Source organism: Populus euphratica, unplaced genomic scaffold (assembly GCF_000495115.2).
Source record: "Populus euphratica unplaced genomic scaffold, PopEup_1.0 scaffold80.1, whole genome shotgun sequence".
In the NCBI taxonomy this organism is placed as follows: domain Eukaryota; kingdom Viridiplantae; phylum Streptophyta; class Magnoliopsida; order Malpighiales; family Salicaceae; genus Populus; species Populus euphratica.
The window spans coordinates 567,366-587,958 of record NW_011499960.1 but is presented as its reverse complement, the minus strand read 5'-3'; the positions used below and the strand labels follow the sequence as shown (position 1 = coordinate 587,958).

Below are 20,593 nucleotides of genomic sequence, written 5' to 3'. Positions count from 1 at the left end.
TCTGTAGTCGCTGGTATAATCTGGTTTCAACTGGTTGACAATGACTCCATCCTGCAAACTCCCTCAACATTCTTTATCATAAATCATAGACCAGATTAGTGAGAAAAATAAAAATAATGAAAAAATGAAGAAGGGACTCCTATTGTTTTCAGTTTCGATTTCACTAAGAAAAATTATATTTCAATGAGCATTCTGACACTAGCTCATTGTGATATATCTCCTGCATCACCAATGTGCAGAAGCCTGGAAATGTCTCCATGTCAAATCATTGTCTGATGTACATTTTGGAACATCTTAATTTCTATAAACATTATTTTCCTCCTTGTTTATCAGCTATTTTAGACTTGTCTCTATCAGAAAACCAAATTGACTGGAGGCAATTGCAGTATCTCAGCTGACTAGCTTCGATATAGAAGTAGAGCCATGCTCCTAGGTATTCTCTCTGTTGCATCCATTCATACTTCGAGTTTTCTTTAAAAAAAAATTTAACTCTTTTTCTCTCACAAGAATGAAAAATGATGGAAAGTGAACTCCATTTGTAGACTTCACTTGTTATAGAAACCATGACCATTTATCAAAAACAATTATGGACTCTTTTGCATCCTCTGTATCCTCTATTTCCCTCTGGCTTTGAAAATGTCTCGCTGGTCTTTCTTTTACTCTTCACTGCAGTTCTCTTACACTTTTCCGCCTTCATGAATCCTTAGACTCGAAACTCCACTCATCAGTTCAATGACTAAATTAGTTTGTGGATCTTTGCATTAGCTTTCAGTTGATTGACTTCCTGCGCAAGGCCAGAAGCAAACAAATGGTCAATTTTGCCATCATTCTTAACTTGTCAATGCAGCACTCTTGGAGTTGTTTCTCTTGCATACAAAGGATCCACAAGGGAATGTAATTGTGATAGTGATATAACTCACAGTCTGGTTGATTTAATGTGCTACTAAATTGATGTTTTGATAGTTCATTTTTTCTTATTAAGGCAATTGAGCAATCTAAATACTCACCACTCTATAAAATCAAAGTGGGCTTATATTCCAACTGTTCTGCATTGCCTTCTTTAACTATGGGAATAGTCTTCATCGTGAATAGCAGCTTTAAGTGGTGGTCTATCTTGAGAAGGTGGTAAGTTATCCAGAATGGCAACATGACTTGTTTCTTAGCCTTTTCTTCTTATATGACCCTCCAATCCACCCTGTTCTCTGTAAGAATAGAATTATCTGAGATGCACTGCTAAATAATAAACCTTCTTCTCTCGGATGATTTCTCTTTTGCTTTGGAATTTTAGCACAATTTTTAAGATTTATACTTGGCAAACTCAACAATGGAATGATTAAAAGAAAGCATACATACATTACATAGAACTTCCAAATCTAACTTCACAATACTTGACAACTAGGGCCACCTTCCTCATAACTCCTCACTGCCTTTAGACAGCATTAGTTTAGATTTAGTTTTTGCTATGCCTGGTTTCCTATTCTTGTGATATTTGTTTTCACTTCCGGAACACCCAACCAGATAAGAAGCAAAAGCCGACAGTGAGAAGGAAACCAGTGACAGCTCCAAATCCAAATTGCAAACCTATGATAGTCATATCTTCATCAGCTGGTTGAGGCTGGCGAGGAGTCACGTTATCACTGAGCAGACCCTTGTTTCCCTCAAAGCTTGAAGATGGAAAGGTCAAGAACTGGCCTCCTCTGGGGATTTCTCCATGCAGCTGATTGTATGCGACACTGAACCGTGCTAGAAAACTAAGCTTTTCCAATGAAAGAGGTATTTCTCCTGATAATTCATTTTGGGACAAGTCCAAAACTTCCAAGTTCGTCATGCCTGATAAACTGTCAGGAATATTTCCTGACAGATGATTATCCTTCAGATTTAGAACATGTAGTTCTTTCAAATTTCCAAAACTTGGCCATATCAGTCCGCTTAGCTTGTTGTAACTCAAATCCAAAGTTGGTCGAAAACTCGAAATCTGTTTGTACATATTTCTTGCCTTGAAAAGTGGGAAGCCTAAGGAAGGTCTTTCTTCTGAGACGTTCTTCTTGATTAGGCCCTCTAACTCGGTTAAGCTCACTGGTATTTCACCAGTGAAAGAATTGTGCGAGAGATCCATGTAAAAGAGAAATTTGAACTCATGGAAACCGGAAGGAATGGTTCCAGTCATTTGATTCCTTGAAATATCCAGAAGTTGTAACATCTTGCTGCTACCCAGCCATATTGGAAACTGACCTTTAAGTCCACAGTGGGGAATAACAAGTGTTTTCAGATTCCTGAAGTGCAAATTCATATTTCTAGGCATTTGCTCATCATGAAAGTTGTCACCAAGGAACAGTGAGGTTAAGTTTTTGCAGTGTTGTAAAATTGCAAGTGCTGATGATATGTTAACAAGGCTAGAGTTTGAGAGAGAGAGGGAGGTAAGGGCCTGGAGATCCTTGAAGGCATAAGGAACTTCTCCACTAAGGTTATTACGACCAAGATTCAGGTTACTTAGTCTTTGGCAAGAGGATATACTCTCAGGTACTGGACCAGAGAATTGATTAGCACCGAGACTGAGGGAGGAGAGGTGAAGCATTGCTGAACAGTTAATATTGATTATACCACTGAGGGCGTTGGAGCTTAAATCAAGAGTTATTATGGATGGGGAATTCACCAATGATTTAGGCAAATGCCCGTAGAACATATTCGATCTGGCTGAGAAGTGCTCAAGCTTTCCAAGACTCTCAAAAACATCTGGGAGAATTCCAGTAAACCTGTTGAAGGAGACATCCAATTTCACAAGGTTGGAAAGGTTGCTGATTCCTTCATTCAATGACCCCAAAAACAAATTATCCTGAATGTTCAATGTATGAAGATCTCGCAGTTGCAGGAGACTCTCAGGAAAATTTCCTGTGAGATCATTTCCATCAAGAAAGAGATGCTGCAGACGATAACAACTTCCAAAGCTTGCTGAAACTTCACCAGCGAAATAATTATTTGCAAGATTGAGAACTTGAATATGGGGTGAGGTTTCGAAAATTGTCGCATAAAGAGTGCCATTAAAATTGTTCTTTGAAATGTCAACGTACCGGATTAAGGGTAAATCACTACGTCCTGGTATAGGACCGACAAAATAATTATTGCTCAAGTCAAGGATCTCCAGCTTCTGCAAACCAAATAACTTTCCTGGAAGAGAACCTTGAAGGAGATTGTGAGAGACGTTCAGGATTCGCAGCTGATCCAAATCTGCCAAGGACTCGGAGAGTTTTCCTACAAGTTTTTTTGCTCCAAGCTCTAACCTGAGTACCCTTTTACTTGAAATGGTGGAATTGTCACAAGTGACTCCTGTCCAAGTGCAACAATTTGACTCTGAGCTACTCCAGTCAAGCCCCCACTCTATGAAATTGGAGAAGCTAATCAAGGCTCTAAGGTCAGTGGAATTGCATGAGACATTCTGGCATCTCATAAAAGGAGTCTTGAAGCTGATCATCAACAAAATGAAGGCGAAAGCAAGGTATGACATCTCTTCACTAAGGGTCAAAGGAAAGAAACTAATAAAGTGAAATATGGTGTTACAAGTGGTGGAACGTTTAAGGTACAAGTTACTCCTTCAACTGTATACTTTCTTGAAAATGATCAATGCTTTTATTGACTATTAAGTCCTCCCTTTCATTTTTTCCCCCCTTAAATCATGGATAGATTGGATCCTAGGGCCTAAATAGTAAGTCACCAAATGACTTGAGTCCAGCCTTGACTTGAAGACTTTTTCATCTCCAAATCAAATTAAATGAAGAAAAAAAACTAAGGTCAGGAGTCCATTTTATGGTCGCTGTATAGTTGATTTTTTTTTCTTTTTTTCTACACCCTGATTCTCATTTGGTTGCAGGAATCACGCTTTTATTCCATTCTAGGAACTGTGTCTTGCTTTTTCATGAATCTTTTTGCTTTTATTTTAAGTGTCAACTTGTTTTCTATTTTTACCAAGGAACATTCCATTAAAAACTCATTATTTTTCAAAGAGTCTATTCATCCAAAAATCTGTGCATTCCCTATGTTACCAATCCACTAGTCCTTCACTTTTCTTTCAAGAGTTCAATTGGCTCTTCACTCCATCATAGGAGCAATATCCATAAGGTTAACTGGCATTTTATCTTTATACTTGTCCTAGCCAGTATTCAACCATTAGCTATCCATACGTTGTATCCACTTGTCTTCATCTGTATTATTGGCTCTTAGGAGTTCTTACGCTCAAACTCTCTATTTAAAGGGAAGATGCAAATTCATTTGGTGACTATACATATGATTGATTTCTTTTGCAAATAGATAAGCTTTTATACCAATTTGTTGCGAATCCGGGTGCTGGTGTGCGAAGATCATCGTCTAGATTAGGTCTCAACACAATAACTTATCATGGCAACTTGTTTACATCTAAAAAACAACCAATATTATTAAATAGAAAGAACAAGATTTTTACAGCAATAAAAGAAGAGATACACACTCAACTCTCATTTCTCTCACTCATCTTGTCACTACAAGCTACTGCCCAAGCAACCCTCTGCTGCCAAAGTAGCACTCTCTTTCCCTTTTTTTTTTTTTTTTGTTCTACTTGGTTGTATCTTTCAGCTCTTTTTGTGCCTCTATTTATAGGCTCAATTGGAAGCCTTATTAATGATTCTTCTAGTAGCCAAATAAATGCTTATCATTAATGATATCAACCAACACTATTAATGATATTTGTATCATTGGATTAATTTAGATAATTGACAAAAATTTATATTTGTCACACAACAAATTTCTTAGTATTTTTGTGATTTTTTTTCAAGATAATATGTTGAACGGGAGAAAATTTGAATCAAGACATGGGAAAAGTGTTGAAAAGATAATTGAGCGAGTGAAATGTCTTTAATATTGTAATAAATGATTTTTTAAAAAAAATATTTTTTACTTAAAAATATATTAAAATAATATTTTTAATTGTTTTGATTTTTTATATTAATACATTAAAATAATAAATAATATCAATTTAATTTTTCTTTCAAGAAAAATACGTTTAAACACAATCTCAAAGACAAAAATAAATGATGTTGAAGTCATGGTGAAAGATTAGGCATATAACCACCATACCAGCTTTTTGACGCCCTTGTCTAGTTTCTACTTTTCAACCTCCATTGCTCCAACCTCTAACAAACGAGGTAAAAAAAAACAAAAAAAAAAAGAAGAAGAAGAAGAAGAAGATGAAAAGGTTAGAGAACAGGAATGCTTAAACTGAAATCATTTATCTGAGAAATAGTGGTGACTGTTTAAGAAATTAAGTAATAATTGTTGTCAGAATATCTCTTTAGATCCTTAGGGTCGATACCAAACATGGTAATTGTCCATTTTTCCTGCTGTTCTCTAGATTTATTTGTAGACTACAAGCTACTAGAAGAAACGATAAGTACTTAGCAGGGATCAAATGCCCTCTCCAAGTACTATGCTTCATTGATTTTGCTTTCTTTTTTATATGCTTTAAGATTTGTGATTGTCTAGCTGAATTCATGAGGAGATGAAAAGAAAGGAGACATTACAAGAACTGCTCAAATTCTGAGTTTTGACAGAAAACATTGAACACGACGACAAAGGCCAATTTCCTTATTACTTCTAACTGGCTTGGTGTCAGCATTTGTTCAGATATAATTATTTCTATATGTGCATGGGGATTCATACTCTGGTGGCTTTGATATGTGTTTATTATGGCTTTAGGAAAACCCAGCATCTTTTGAAGCAAAGGCCAACTGTGAGAAGGAAACCAATCACAGCTCCAAATCCAAATTGCAGAACTATGATAGTCATTTTTTCATCAACCGGCTGAATCTGAGTGTGAGGAGTCTGATGAGGTAGACATGGTGGAAGGTCACCGCCACGCAATCCTCTGTTTCCCTCAAAGCTTGACCGCGGGAATGTCAAGAGCTGGCCTCCTGTGGGGATTTCTCCATGCAGCTGATTGTTCGAACCGTTGAATTTCTACAAAAAAACTGAGATTTTGCAATGACAGGGGTATTTCTCTACAAAAAAACTGAGATTTTGCAATGACAATACCCCTGATAATTCATTCTGGGACAAGTCCATAAATCTCAAGCTTTTCAAGCCTGGTAAACTATAGGGTATTATTCCTGATAGATGATTGTTCTGCGGACCTAGAACATGAAATTTATTCAAATTCTCGAAACTTGGCCGTATTGGTCCAGTGAGTTTGTTGCAACTCAAATCCAAAGGAGGACGAAAACTCCAAATTATTTTATACATGAATCTTGCCTTGAAAAGCGGAAAGCTCAAGGAAGGCATTTCTAATGAGATATTCATGTCGATCAGGCGTAGTTAAGCTCTTTGGTATTTCGCCTGTCAAGTTATTTTTGGACAAATCCATGTAAAACAGATATTTGAACTCATGGAACCCGAAGGGAATGCTTCCACTCAATTGATGTCATGACAAATCCAAAAGTTGCAACATCTTGCTGCTACTCAGCCAAATAGGAAGTGGCCTGGAAGAGTTAAAACAGACCTGCAACAGTATCGTTAAATAAGTCTTGCTACCTGGAAGGTTCTTAAGCAAACATCAGCCAAAATCTTGTTACGTATTAGGTCATTGCAGATGGTGAAAAATCTTGAGTCCTTTCCTTAATAAAATTTGTGACTGCAGAAGGACTCATAATGTCTGCACCGAAGGAAATTTACTGTCCAGAAGCCTGATTTTCGTCTTTGTTTAATTTTGGTTATAAATTCTGCTACATTTTGTTGAACAAATTCAAGTTAGCATTTTGCCATAAACACAGCATATCAATCCTAGAATATTTGTTTGAAAAATAAATCAGTGCATATTTACATTAATGGAAGGTAACAAAAGTAGCAACTAGCAAGAAATAAAAAAAGAAAGAAAGAAAAGGACTCCTCACATGCATGATTTGAAGCATCCAGAAAGTGGATTCTCAGACATTTTACCTCTAGCGGCCGATTCTAATTACTCTAACCTTCCTTTTTTCTGGCTTTGGAAAAATCCAGCCAGTTACAAAGCAAAAGCCCACGGTGATGACAAAACCGGTTGGAACGCCAAATACAAATGGCCAGCCCATGATTGTCATTTTGTCATCGGGAAACACAACAGGAGTTGGAGGGGGAGGAGTTTGTGCAGGTGGACTATAGGCATCCCATCCACAGGTTAGACCGGGATTTCCAATGAAGCTTGTACAAAGAAAGGTCGCTAACTGCCCTCTTTCAGGGACTTCCCCATGCAGTTGATTGTATGATACATTGAAAGTTGATAGACAACTGAGCTCTCTCAATGTATCAGGAATTTCTCCTGATAGCTTGTTATGAGATAAGTCTAAGGTTTCTAAGTTTGTCATCCTTGATAAACTACCAGGAATAGGTCCTGATAAACTATTGTACTTCAGATTTAGTATATGAAGTTTTCTCAGATTCCCAGTACTTGGAGGTATGTGTCCTGTGAGCATGTTGTAGCTCAAGTCCAAAGATGGAATGGAGCTCCAATTTTTTGTCGCAAACCTTTCCAATGAGATGTTCATGTCAATGAGGCTCGGTAGTTCAGTGAAGCCTTCTGGAATCTCCCCGGTCAAGGAGTTACTTGACAAGTTCAAGTACAAGAGATATTTGAAGTATGGGATGGATCCTTCCAAATGATTCTGTGAAAGATCCAACACCTGCAAATTGCTGCAAGAACTCAACCATGATGGAATTGATCCTCTTAGTTGACAATTGGAGATAAAGAGTTCCTTGAGGTTTCTGAACTGCAAACTCATATCAGTTGGTAATTCCTCATTTTGAAAGTTTAAGCTAAGGTCCAGCATGGTTAGGTTTTCGCAATATTGCAGAGTTGCAAGTGCTGATGTAAAGTTAACAAGACCGGTGTTTGAGAGTGACAAGTATCTCATGGACTGGAGATTCTTGAAGGCAAACTGTAGTCCACCTCTAAGGTGGTTGTGTGAAAGATTCAAACTATTTAGTCCTTGGCAAGATGATAAACTATTAGCTACCAGATCATGGAAATTATTGGAAGCAAGATTTAGGGTGGTAAGTTGAATCATTGCAGAACAATTGAGATCAATTAGACCGGTGAAGGAGTTGTTTTCCAAATCGAGAGTCGAAAGGGATTGAGAATTTACCAATGACTTGGGCAAGTGGCCACTGAATTTATTTGATCTGGCAGAGAAGTGCTCGAGCGTTCCAAGCTGGTCACACACATCTGGAAGAAATCCATTAAACCTGTTGAAGGAGAGGTCCAATTTCACAAGCTTAGAAAGGTTACCAATTCCACCATTTAGTGATCCAGTAAACAAATTTTCTTGAAGTTTCAACGTACGAAGATCTCTCAGTTGCAAGAGACTTTTCGGAAAAGTTCCTGGGATCTGATTGCCGTTAAGAAAGAGATGCTGCAGAGAAGAACATTTTACAAAACTCTCTGAAACTTCACCAATCAAATAGTTGTTTGCAAGATTAAGAACTTCAATAAGGGTGACATTGAACAATATGTTGCATCTATACTGCCACTAAATCTGTTCATCGAGAGGTCAACATACCAGGGTGAGGGTAAATCATCACCACGTAGTAATTGACCGTGAAAGTAATTGTTGCTCATATCAATGTCCTCCAGCTTTTGCATACTGAAGTGGTAGGGGTTCAAGTACCCTGTAAGAAAATTAGCAGAAAGGTTCAGAATTCTCAGTTCATCTAAACCTTCGAAGGACTTGCAGATTGAACCTCTGAGTCCTTTTCTTGCAAGTTCTAACTTGACCACCCTTTTACTTGAAGTGGTGGAGTTGTCACAAGTGACACCATTCCAAGAGCAACAACCAGAACTAGAGATATCCCACCCATCAATCCCTGATTCTATGCAACTTGAGAAGTTAATTAAGGCTCTGAGGTCAGTTGAGTTGCATGTCACATTCTGGCATCTCATGACAGGTGCCTTGAAACTGATCGTGCACAAAATGAAGGTAAAGGTACGGGAGCTGCATCTTCATTAAGTTTTAGGGAGTACGAAAGGATGAGGAATGCAGATATGGTGTTACTATAGCGTGAATTGATCACAAGTTAAGGGTTTTTTGTTTTACTTTCTTTAATGGTCTGATCTTCCAAGCTTTTTGTAGAATCCTCATCTTCTTTTATAGGATCTTGAAAAGTCATTGTCTTCATTAACTGCCTACCCAGCTCGACTTTGAATCCTTCTATCTTTAACAACATTATTTGACAAGTCAATAATTTCGGCACATACATTAAATTAGGTTACGTTCATACGCTACTGTAGACAGTTCCATTGAGCATCCTTCTCAAGCACTCTTTGAAATTTGTGATTTTTTTTTTTTAAATTCCCAAAGATGGATGTGCTAAATTTGGAAGAAAGTAACTTCAAAGCAATTGATTCATTCTGTAGACATCAGCAGGAAGACAATTGAGCTCTTTCTTCTTGGTGATTCGAAGCATCACTTAGTCCATTGGATAGCCTCATTTAGTTCATCTGATTAGGTTACATTATACATTGAATTTGAATTGCAGCCCATCAGTTTTTGCTACTCTTTCAGCTCTTGTCAGTGTGGGTGGATTAGAGGATAATGGACCACAATCAATGTCAGCGCTTGTCACTTGGACCACTTATAACTGAACCTCTTGTTTTGTCCTTTCAGCGGGCAAAGCTTTCCATCCAATCAAGGAGCTATTAGTATGTCCTAAACTGAAACATCTAAATATCCAATTTCAATGGTCATCAGTTTAATTGGGGCAACAGTGAAAGCACCTTACAGTGAGATACAAATATTTCCTACAGTCGCTGAAACCTTCAACAACCTGGGATTGCCCATTTATAATGTTCAGTCTCTGCAGTATAACAAAAGCAAATTCCAGGTGGGGACATTTGCAGATCTCATGGAACAAAGCTACCATAAGATGAGTCACCAATGGTGATAAGCAACAGTGGGTTGCCAAAGATCAAACAGAAAGTATGAAACAATTAGAAACAAAATAAAATGATCGGTAAGTTTCAATTTCTTTGATTCACAAAGAAAATAACCAAATCTTTCCATTAGTATTATTAATCTCATAATGTTCTACCTGTAAAACTAATAGAGATCCAGGCTAAGAAGTCAAAATTTCTTTGCAAAGTTATAAGCTCAGCCATTCTCCAAATCACTATATCGTTTCAGAAGGAACCCCAACAGTTACTTACAGTGCAAAAGCAAATCAGTAGAGACCCAAAAATTTCCACCAGAAAGTTCCAGTAACTCCCCAGATGATGGCATTAATAAGGGCCATTGTAAAGCCCATCTTGAATACATCAGGAAGGGCTACATAACCAGCTGTTACAAAAGGCAATTAAAACACTATCAGATGCCATGTTAACGACTCAAAACAGATAATGTAGAACAGAGATCTCAATGTGATCATGGTAGATAGATCTAATTCATAGAAAACCCAAATCAGATCAATTTGAAGAGAAAAAATCTAGTTTGACAGGCTGTCAATGAAGATAAAGTTCATGAAGCAAGATTTAAAACAGAAATGTTTGACAATTATTTGCTTAATTTGGGAGAGGAGATGCATACCTCCATAGTATACAGCAGCTTGGCCACTGCTATAATGTGTAATAGCACCAAAAAGATTCGTATTGTAAGCTAAAGCCAAAGCTGCCAATATACCAGGCACCCCAGCTGCCAAATGCATTGCAAGGAATGCAGAGTACAAAGCACCAACATGACCAGTTTGACTGGCAAATAGGTAGTGGATCAGGAAATAAGATGCCTGAAGAATCCCGAAGGCAGCAGGCCAGCTCAAAGAGACAGATTGAAGGACCTTGGCTACACAGCTAGACATCCAGGTTACAACACCAAGGTTTGTCAATTGGCCTGCCATTCCCACTAGAATGGCAAACCAAACCAAAGTATCCCATGCTGATTTTTCAATTAAGCAGTCATCCCAATCAAGAACTCCCAACAAAAGAAGTATTGATAAGCCAATCATTGCAGCAACTACACTTGGTATTCCAAGAGCATCTCTGCAAACAGACCATCCAAGCAGAATCCAAACCCATGAACACATTTCAGAAAGAAAGCATAAAAATATCAACAGGGAAAGTAATAATATCTGAAGTTTGAACATCATGCTAAGATCTCTACCAACCAAATATAACAACTATTTTGAGCTATCAGGTACATGCAAAACGAACCAGAATCCCTTGTCCAGGCTGAAGAATCCAAAAGATAATGAAAAAAAATTAAGCTACCATGAACAAGATAAGAGGATATATCTTCAACTCCAAAATAGCACTAAACACCACCAATTTATACCAATATGATTACAATGAAAGTAACCCAGGTCAAAGCACATTTAAGTATTGCCGTATTCCACAGAAATGACCAGTTAACATTTATTACCAAGTTGTTTTGAGGCCACAGTTAGCTGGAATGAAAACATCTAATGTATTAAATGAGAAATCACCTGCATGTTCAATAGCTTTGAGACAATAGTAGATTAACATTGTCCAGTTCAATAAACCTAGTCACAAGTTTCACAATCAACTGAATTTACTGCCATAACATTTTTTGTCAGTGACAATCAAATGTCATAGACAAATCTTCTATGTGATGACCTTGCATCATTACTTGAGAGTCATGACAACAGAGTACGCAACCAACCAGTAAGTTGTAAGGACACAGCATGCTCTCTTTATGAAAATGTATGTTTTATTTCTTTAATTAAAGTTGCAAGGTAAGCAACAACCACTTTGAACCAACCCATTCACAAACCTGTTCTTCCCCAATAAATGTCTTCCCCCATCCATGAACTCAACCTCCATGTTCATTAGGATCGGTAAGTAGAGTTCTAACAGGCACCTATTATAACCAGAAAGCTAGACAAGGTTTGTTTGGGGAAATGTTGGCAGAGACAGGTAGTATTACAAGGCCTTCTCTTTGCAAATACGCTAGGATCTGGGGATAGAAAGCAAGCATTAACTTCAAGAGCATGAAAACCGAAAAAACACAGAAAAAAGGGAACAAAAGATCACCCCTTCATCCCTCAAAGCATAATGCATATGTCAAAAGCCAATATAACTAGAGCTGCAATATGCAAAAAAAAATATCAGGCTTATTGGCTTAAAAAAAAAAAAAAAAAAACATGTATGGTCCTTTCTACTTTTCACATTTGGCCAAATCAACTCTCTACTTTATAATGGATCAAATTAACCAATTAGCTTCCAACAAAAGGTTATTCGAATCATCCATACAAGCAAATTATAACATGTGGCATTCATAATATGGCTTTTTTTGCTTAAAAAAAAAAAAAAAAAAACATGTATGGTCCTTTCTACTTTTCACATTTGGCCAAATCAACTCTCTACTTTATAATGGATCAAATTAACCAATTAGCTTCCAACAAAAGGTTATTCGAATCATCCATACAAGCAAATTATAACATGTGGCATTCATAATAATTGGATAAAGGTGCTCAGATCACCAATATTAGAAAATAGAAGGGTTGATCAAACTCAATTTAAAGCGAACAGTTTAATTCGACCAAAAGTAAAAAGAAAGGAACCACACGTGATTTTTATCCCATAAACAAATTGAACATGATAAGTTCAGAAATCTACACCTACAGTGAAGCATCAATTGCATTCCTTCATGATTCAGAGACTTGTGTCATTTTTGGTCTGACAAAATTATTATTGAGGCTTTTCTAGATCAGTAAAACCAATAAAAACAAGTTAGCAAGCTGCAGATAACACTCCCTCAGCAACCTATTACCTTAGTTTCTGTTAGGACTGCGGAGAAGGGAGAAGGGAGAAGGGAAGGTAATCACAGAGGGTTTCATGGAGCTAAAGAGGAAAAAAAGAGACAAAAATCAATACTTTAATACATGTGATAATCATGCTGGTATAACTATCCCTAGCATACTGATCAATTAATAATCAGTGGAATGACCAGAAAGATGCAGTAGATCACAACAAATTAACTGAACGACATTCTAATCTAGTGAATCTTCAGCCTACTCAATCATGATAAAATCCACATGATGAGAAGTCCAGAGTAAACATCAGGGTTCAGAATTCCACAATAGGGAGCAGAAAGTTCCAAGGACATTCTGTTTTCTCTACATTTAATTCCCGTTAACTCATGCTTATGCATTGTCCAGAATTGGCGTATTACACATAGATATCCTGTTCAAGTTATATCTAAAAACATAATATATATATATTGTAAGTTATATGAGATATATGACCTACCCAAATACCCACAAAGAAACTGCAAGAACCATGGTACCAACCATGATCCATTCATTTCTTGTGACGGGACCCATAGTCTCCAGCTTCTTTGCAGCCACTGCTGGAGCATCTGGAGTGTCTTTTGTTTCAGGAGGATAAAGCTTATATAAGATAAATGGAGTAGCTAGAACAGAAAACAATGCTGGCAAGCTAGCTGCCTTAAACCAGGAAACCCAAGGGCTTGAAATTATCACCCCAAGTTCCTCAGCTAATTTCAGACACAGCAAGTTTTGAGCCGCTGCTGTAAGAAAAAGAGCACTGGAGCTGCTAGAACACTGTAAAACATTGCAAAAGAATGATGCTTTAGGTAACCGACACTGGAAAATTAAAAGGAGCTAAAATTTGGGAACAAACTACTAGAAACCAATAATGTTCCACATAAGAAGACAACATAAGAAATACAACGAAGAAACCCTGCTTATGGTTCATAACAAAGTACAGAGATAGAAAGGTCTTGAAAATAACAATCCAATCAAAACCTCATGCAAGACCTCTCTGAACTTTCCAGATAGTAATAATGAGGAGAAGTCAGAAATTCAACTAGCATGCATCTCCCTTCAAAATTAATCCCGCAAATTCTTTACAAGATACCACCAAGACAGGTGGTAAAGCCTCAACAGGGTGATGGCAAGAGTCAACCTGTCTTCAAGACATTTACATCAGCCTAATTAATAATCCATGTCAGTTCAACCAAAAGAAGGCAGTTTCCCATGGAAAAACAATCCAACCACCCATATTTTTCGGATTCACTGATGAATCTTCTAAATTCGTAATAAAGAAAATAGCTTGTCCACTAGCAAAATCCACAAATAAATTATGATTCTTTTAAGAAACAATATCCTCAACATTATTCACTCCAATTGAAACAACCACTCACACAGAGATAATATCACAGATTGAACATTCCATCCACTGACAGAAAAATTAACTACACCTACAAATCCACACAAATAGCAAAACCAACATGATATAAAAAGAAAACAAGATACACCATGTAAACAGAAGATAACCTGAAATTGTGACAGAATTAAATAAGAACCGAGCTTTTTCGAAGAGGTATCACCAGGCTTACTCCCTGCTGACAATGACAAGGACTTGATAATAGGCAAAAAAATCCCACCAGCCCTAGCAGTAGTACTAGGCATTGCAGGCGCGATAAGCGCCTCACTAAGAGTCAATCCGTAAGACAATCCTAAAGTACTCTTCCCTAACCACTTAACAAAATAGGTAGCAATCCTATCACCTAATCCAGTCTTAACAAAACCACGAGCGAAAAAGAAAGAAATAACAATCAACCAAATAACTTCACTAGTAAAAGCACTAAAAGCCGTCGAAAAAGGTAAAGTTCTAGTAACAACCGAAGTAGTTAAACCCAAAAAAGCCCATGCCCCAACTGGCAAAGGACTTAAAACAAGACCAGCGATAGTAGAAAGGAAAATAGACAACAATTGCCAGGCTTGAGGGGTAACTTCTATTGGTTTAGGCACAGCAAACCTTACAATTAAGCCTATAGAGACAGATATTAAAAGGGGTATCAATTTTGCTCCTTTTAGAGATGGGGTTGGTTTTTCTGGCGACTTTGATAACGGGCTGTCCTTGGATTCTTGATCCAATGCGAGAATTCTGGATTTGGACGTGAAGATTTTGTTTTTGTTGTGGAATGGAGAGAAAAGGAGAGGTTTTTGAGCGGATGATCTGATGGCAGAGAATGAGCGGGCGGTTGATGAGGATTTGGTGATGGAGATAGGTCCCGGTGATCTGTGGAGTAGAGAATTTCGGGTGTAAAGAGAGGTGGAGAAGGTGGTGGTAGCGGAGAGAGAGTGGAGGGCGAAGCTCTCCATCTTTTCACTCTGTTTTCTTGTGTGTTTTCTGTGTAAGAGAGATGATGAGAACGAGAGACTTAGTACGGAGGAAGAGAGCGGACATAACAAGGAGTTTCGTGAGGTGTTCTGTGATTGGTAATAATTACAGTTTAAAATATTTTTTATTTAAAAATATATTAAAATAATATATTTTTTTATTTTTAAAATGTTATTTTTAATATAATATATCAAAATAATATAAAAATATAATTTTAATAAATTTTTTAATATTATTTTAGTGCATTTGGGATGTGAGGATGGAAATTACAGTAAGCAACAATGGCCACTAGATATTTCTTTTAGGACCTTTTCTTGAAAGTTAAAAGCCAATGGCGTTTCAAAAATCAAATGGACATGAAAATGTTTGACAAAGGGTTTCAAATTTCTTAATTTTTATTTATTTATTTATTTTATTTATAGCTAATCCATAGGCACATGACACCAATGATCTTGACACCACTTGCAATTATATTCCATCCACTTTTTTATTATTTTTTGTTGGTATTTAGGATGACATTGACATGTGATCCTAAAGGACTAAATTGAATTGAAGTTGATAGAAGGGGCTCAATGAAAATACTCAATAGTTTCGGGTTGAAATTAAAAAACAAAGAAAAGATAATCAAGGGGTGTTGATCAAGATGTCTCTCATTTAAGGGGGCATATCTTACCTTTCCTATTGAAAAGGAAACTTTTTTTATAAAATTAAAAATTACTTATTTTTAAATTTCTTTCTATTTTTTACATATATTTCATTTTTTTTAATTTCAGTGAGATATCTCTAGTCCTATAACTTGCACTGAGTTATGGGTATGATTTTAAGTTAATTTTTAACACAAGAGAAAAAGACGCTAATATTATAATGTATTTTTGAGTATTATAATTTCTTTTAATTAAGAAACAAAACATCGTTGTTTACATTTAATAAAATAAATTAATTAAAAATTTATGAATTGATAACTTAAAAAGAATTTATTAACATTAATTAAATATTAAAATTAAAAAAAGAGAGGAAAAGAGAAAATATTAATTAAAATTAAAAACCTCAAGAGTAAAAAAAATTTAAGCCCTTGTACCTAGTTAAATATGAAAAAGCCTAGACATGCTTGGGTCTAGAAGGTCATACTCACTCACGTGACTAATGTTTCGACTAATGTTTTTAGTAAGTGGATTATACATTGTTTATTTTGCTTTTTTTTCAATTAAAAACATATCATTTATTATTATATATGACCATCCGCTAGATAATTTTTTGGTCACCTCTGGTGATTCAAAAACTATATTTGAATTTTTTATTTTTAAAAGTTAATTTTTAATTTATTCTTACTTGAAAATAACTAAAAAAACACACTAAAAAATACACCAATAAACCTATTTTCAAACCGAAATGCTTTTTAATCACTCTAAAAAAAATTTAAAAAAACAATTATGGACTCAAATGTACTTTTTCTAGCATGGTTGAAGGCAATACCATTTTCATTGAAATCATGACATCAAAACCAATTTTTTTAGTGGCTAAAACATAATTATCCAAACATTTTTCTTTTTTTTTTCAACATATAAGGTAAAATAAATAAAATCTAAAATTAAATTATAAATTTCTAAATAATAAAAATTAAATAATACATAACCTGAAACTTCAAGAACCAAAGGGAAGTTTCTATGGAAAAATCTATATGGGGTCTATTTTTTCAATTAAACTTGGTACCTTTTTTTTAATTTATTTTTTTAACTATAATCTAAAGTTTTATTTTGCAAAATCAATTTTTAATTATTTGTTAGATTATCTCTCAACACTTCGTATATGAAAGCATGTAAATTGAAAAAAAATCTAAACATATAAAACATACTAATCTAACTTAGAATGATAAAATTAAAAAAAATTAATAATAAAAAAAAGTGAGTCAGACCAAAATGAAGAAAATAAAAGATTACATTGTTCATATAAAATTGTACAATAACCAGTAAATCCACCCCAACTTTTTTTTAATTTTGTTAGTAGTTATGAGATGAACTTTTATATATCAAGATTGGATATAATTAAAAATAAATAATTCACTTTCAAAATTGATGAATGATTGAAAAAAAAAAGTTATTACAAATGACTCCACTAAGAATTTGAATGAAAAAACCATCATGGATTTTACATTCATCTAAATAAAAGAATAAAGAATGCATAATATTTTCCATTTTAGGTAAGCGTTAGTTTAATTGAAAAACCATCATTGATTTTACATTCATCTAAATAAAAGAATACATAATATTTTCAATTTTAGATAATTGTTAGTTTAATTGCTTAGATGGCATTAAAATACATTTTAATAATAATTTGAATTATCATGCATTTGGTTTTATTAAACCTAGATTGGATTATATGATCCTAGAGGAAATCCAACCTCTCAATTTGTTTGTATTTACTAAGTATTTGTTTGATATTATAATAGTAATTATTTTTTATTTACAAATATATTAAAAAAATATTTTTAATATTAACACATTAAAACAATAAAAAAATATAAAAATTAATAATTTTAAAAACACTATTTGTATCGCAAAAACAAGCATGCACTACCTAAAAAAGGAAAAATAACCATGAGACATGGTTTTTAATGAAACTAGAAATTCTATATTCATGAAATCGTAAGTTCAATATTTCATGAGCACCCCAATTCCTTCTTTTCCTGAGGTATGGAGTGCAAGAGTCGTCCACCTATAGATAGGGATGACAAAATACAATGCATCGATCAAATGGTTTTGTGCCTCATCTTGTAGCATCAAGAGTCAAAGATTAAATAAGACATGCTTGGTTTAAATCTAGAATTAGATTTTAATTTTAACTTTTTGGACTGTATTTAATAATAATTTAGAAGAAATTTCTAAAAACAATTATTAAAAAATTAATTCTATAAAAAAAAAAACCCAGTTCTAACTTAAAAATCCATATATCTAAGAATCAAGACTTAGTTATCAATTAACTCTAAGAGATGTAGATTTAACTCAACTAGTCAGGTATTGTGTTTGCTTTTTTAAAGTCACCAATTCGAGTTTCACAAACTTCAGGGTCACTAGAGGTTTAGATAGTCGTTAATTTTAAGACCTATAAAATTAATCAAAATACATGTAAGGTAACCCGAATATCTTTATTAATTAAAAAAATTTAATTATCAGTTGCAAAAATAGATAAACATTAACTAAATCAAATTAATGAACTTTGAAGAGTTGTAGTTAAGACCAATTTCAATGAAAAGCCTTGGATCATAAATAAGTTAGATTTTATAAAATCAAACAAAAAAATAGATTTTATAAAATCAAACAAAAAAGTAAACCCATTCTAATTTTTTAGAGTAACTTGATGATCTGTAACACATCCTTTCATCCAAGTTGAGTTTAAAAAAAAAATCCAAATAATAGTTTATCTTGTTTCCTATTTAACTTAATCAATAATATAATATAAATTATAATCAAATCATAAATTATAATTATTTTTTTACAATTACATCCTCTAATATAATATAAATTTACAATGATTTTCTATCTATGATAAATTTTAATAAGATGGATGCACAATTAAAACAAAAAAGAGGTTGTGGCGTGTGGACCAAGCTCAGAAGCTACAAATAAGCTAGGACTGGCTAGAATTTACTTTTAATTTTAAATCACTGAGGCATGTTAAATACTTTGAGGATAACAAAGTATTTATTATATATTCTCGCATCCACTTTGTTTTCAATACAATTAAGAAATACTAAAAAAGGTGTGTAAAACTGAACATTTTTTTTTAATTTGGTTATCAAAGTATTTTTCTCCTAATTTGGTTCTTTTAGAGCTAAATTGATGGATAATTGACTCTAATTTATTAAATAAAAGTAGGATCGAAATATGAAGAATCAAAATGGAAAAGACGGGGAAATAAGTGATAACTTCAAAGTTTATGCAAAAATTTTAATTTGGTCCTTGTACTTTCTTTTTTATCCATTTATTTTTTGAAATTTCAATTTTAATCTTGAAATTATTTTTTTATTTTTCAATTCTTCATTTAAAAAAGGAGAGAGAGAGTCACTAAATTTTGATGGTAAAAAAGGTCTCAATTGATATCAATACGAGCTAAGAAAAAAAATTCAATCTTGATGTCAATGGATTCCTTTAATAAAAGAAGTCTCACTTAGGTGTTCTTTGTCCTTTCCATCACCTAAAATGATAAATCCAAGTTTGGAACTTTTTTGATTTCATGTTTTTTTTATTGTTATTAGAGTTATTTGAGGCTATTGACAAATTTGGCAAAATTTATAAGCTGTTTTCTAGGTGTCTTGAGTTGAAAATCAAGCATTTTTTTCTAAAAAACTCATGGCCAGAATTTTTGATGACCCTCTAGAAAAATAAAAAAAATAACTCAACCCAAATGTATAAGTATGGGCTGAAAGGCCCATGCACCTGATTTTTTTTAAGCCCAAATAGGTTAGGCAAACCAGGCAAGGCCTATATACCTAAACTTTTGTTTTTTTATCAATGGTTTTTTTTTTGTTATTTGGTTTTTTCCTCTCAATTTCATTAGTTAGTGTTGTATTTTTATTAAAAAAAATATTGGTTGCTTTTTTTCAATTCAAACAATTTTTTATGATTTTTTTAATAAAATATGATTTGTTTTTTACTTAGTTTATGAATTTGCTCCCTATGCATTGTCTTGATTATTTTTTATTAAATAAAATATTAGCTCAAAAAAATAATAATATTAAATATAATCAAATTTATGGCTAGTGTTTTGAGTTTAGATAACTACATCTATATTTATTTCTCAGCTTTCCAATTTAATCTTTGATTAAATATTTTAGCATTACTCTTAGTGTTTACACTACATAGGTGGTTAGCACTATGTCACAAGCTAGGCTAAAATTTCTTATCATTAAGAAAATATTGAGGAGACAGTAGCTGATATAACCAAAAAATTGATATCTTCTTCCAAGTGCAGGAGCATCGAAGTAATAAATAACTCGGCAAGACCGAGGTCGAACTACAAGGAGGTTAATTGTATAAGTTATAAATAATAATAATACAACAATAACAATAACAACAGCAATAGTAACAATAATAACAACAATAATAGTAGTAGTAGCAATAGTAATAATAATAGTAGTAATAGTAGTAGTAATAATAATAAAGAAGTAATAGTAGTAGTAATAGTTATTACTACTACAACTAATAATAATAATAATAGAAGAAGAAGAAGAAGAAGAAGAAGAAGAAGAAGAAGAAGAAGAAGAAGAAGAAGAAGAAGAAGAAGAAGAAGAAGAAGAAGAAGAAGAACCTTGACATAATAAACTTAACTAAATATAATGAAAGAATGAAAAATAAATAAAAAAATTAGAACATAAATAAGATAAAAGTTAACAAAGTAAAGGAAAAGAATTGAAAGGCATAAACTTGATATTAAGGAAAGCAAAGCATA

At 34.0% G+C, this 20,593-nt stretch overlaps 2 protein-coding genes, 1 long non-coding RNA gene and 1 pseudogene across 3 annotated transcripts; all 4 read right to left on the bottom strand.

The window, feature by feature from the left end:
* Nucleotides 1-1,283: 1,283 nt before the first annotated feature.
* On the bottom strand, nt 1,284-3,504 carry LOC105138651 (phytosulfokine receptor 1-like). The gene has a single exon (XM_011044802.1). It carries the CDS (start codon nt 3,500-3,502, stop codon nt 1,496-1,498), a length of 2,007 nt encoding a protein of 668 aa, XP_011043104.1. The 5' UTR covers nt 3,503-3,504; the 3' UTR covers nt 1,284-1,495.
* Nucleotides 3,505-6,641: 3,137 nt separating this feature from the next.
* On the bottom strand, nt 6,642-9,874 carry LOC105138648 (phytosulfokine receptor 1-like; annotated as a pseudogene).
* Nucleotides 9,875-9,996: 122 nt separating this feature from the next.
* Nucleotides 9,997-15,240, bottom strand: LOC105138650 (dicarboxylate transporter 2.1, chloroplastic-like). Its single transcript, XM_011044801.1, has 4 exons — nt 14,299-15,240; nt 13,250-13,563; nt 10,572-11,020; nt 9,997-10,325 (listed from the first exon to the last, which is right to left on the bottom strand). The coding sequence occupies exons 1-4, from the start codon at nt 15,127-15,129 to the stop codon at nt 10,210-10,212; spliced, it is 1,710 nt and encodes a 569-aa protein (XP_011043103.1). The 5' UTR covers nt 15,130-15,240; the 3' UTR covers nt 9,997-10,209.
* LOC105138649 (uncharacterized) lies at nt 11,274-13,243 on the bottom strand. The gene is made up of 2 exons (XR_844827.1): nt 12,442-13,243; nt 11,274-12,266 (listed from the first exon to the last, which is right to left on the bottom strand). It is a non-coding gene; the product is annotated as an uncharacterized LOC105138649 (long non-coding RNA).
* Nucleotides 15,241-20,593: the final 5,353 nt, after the last annotated feature.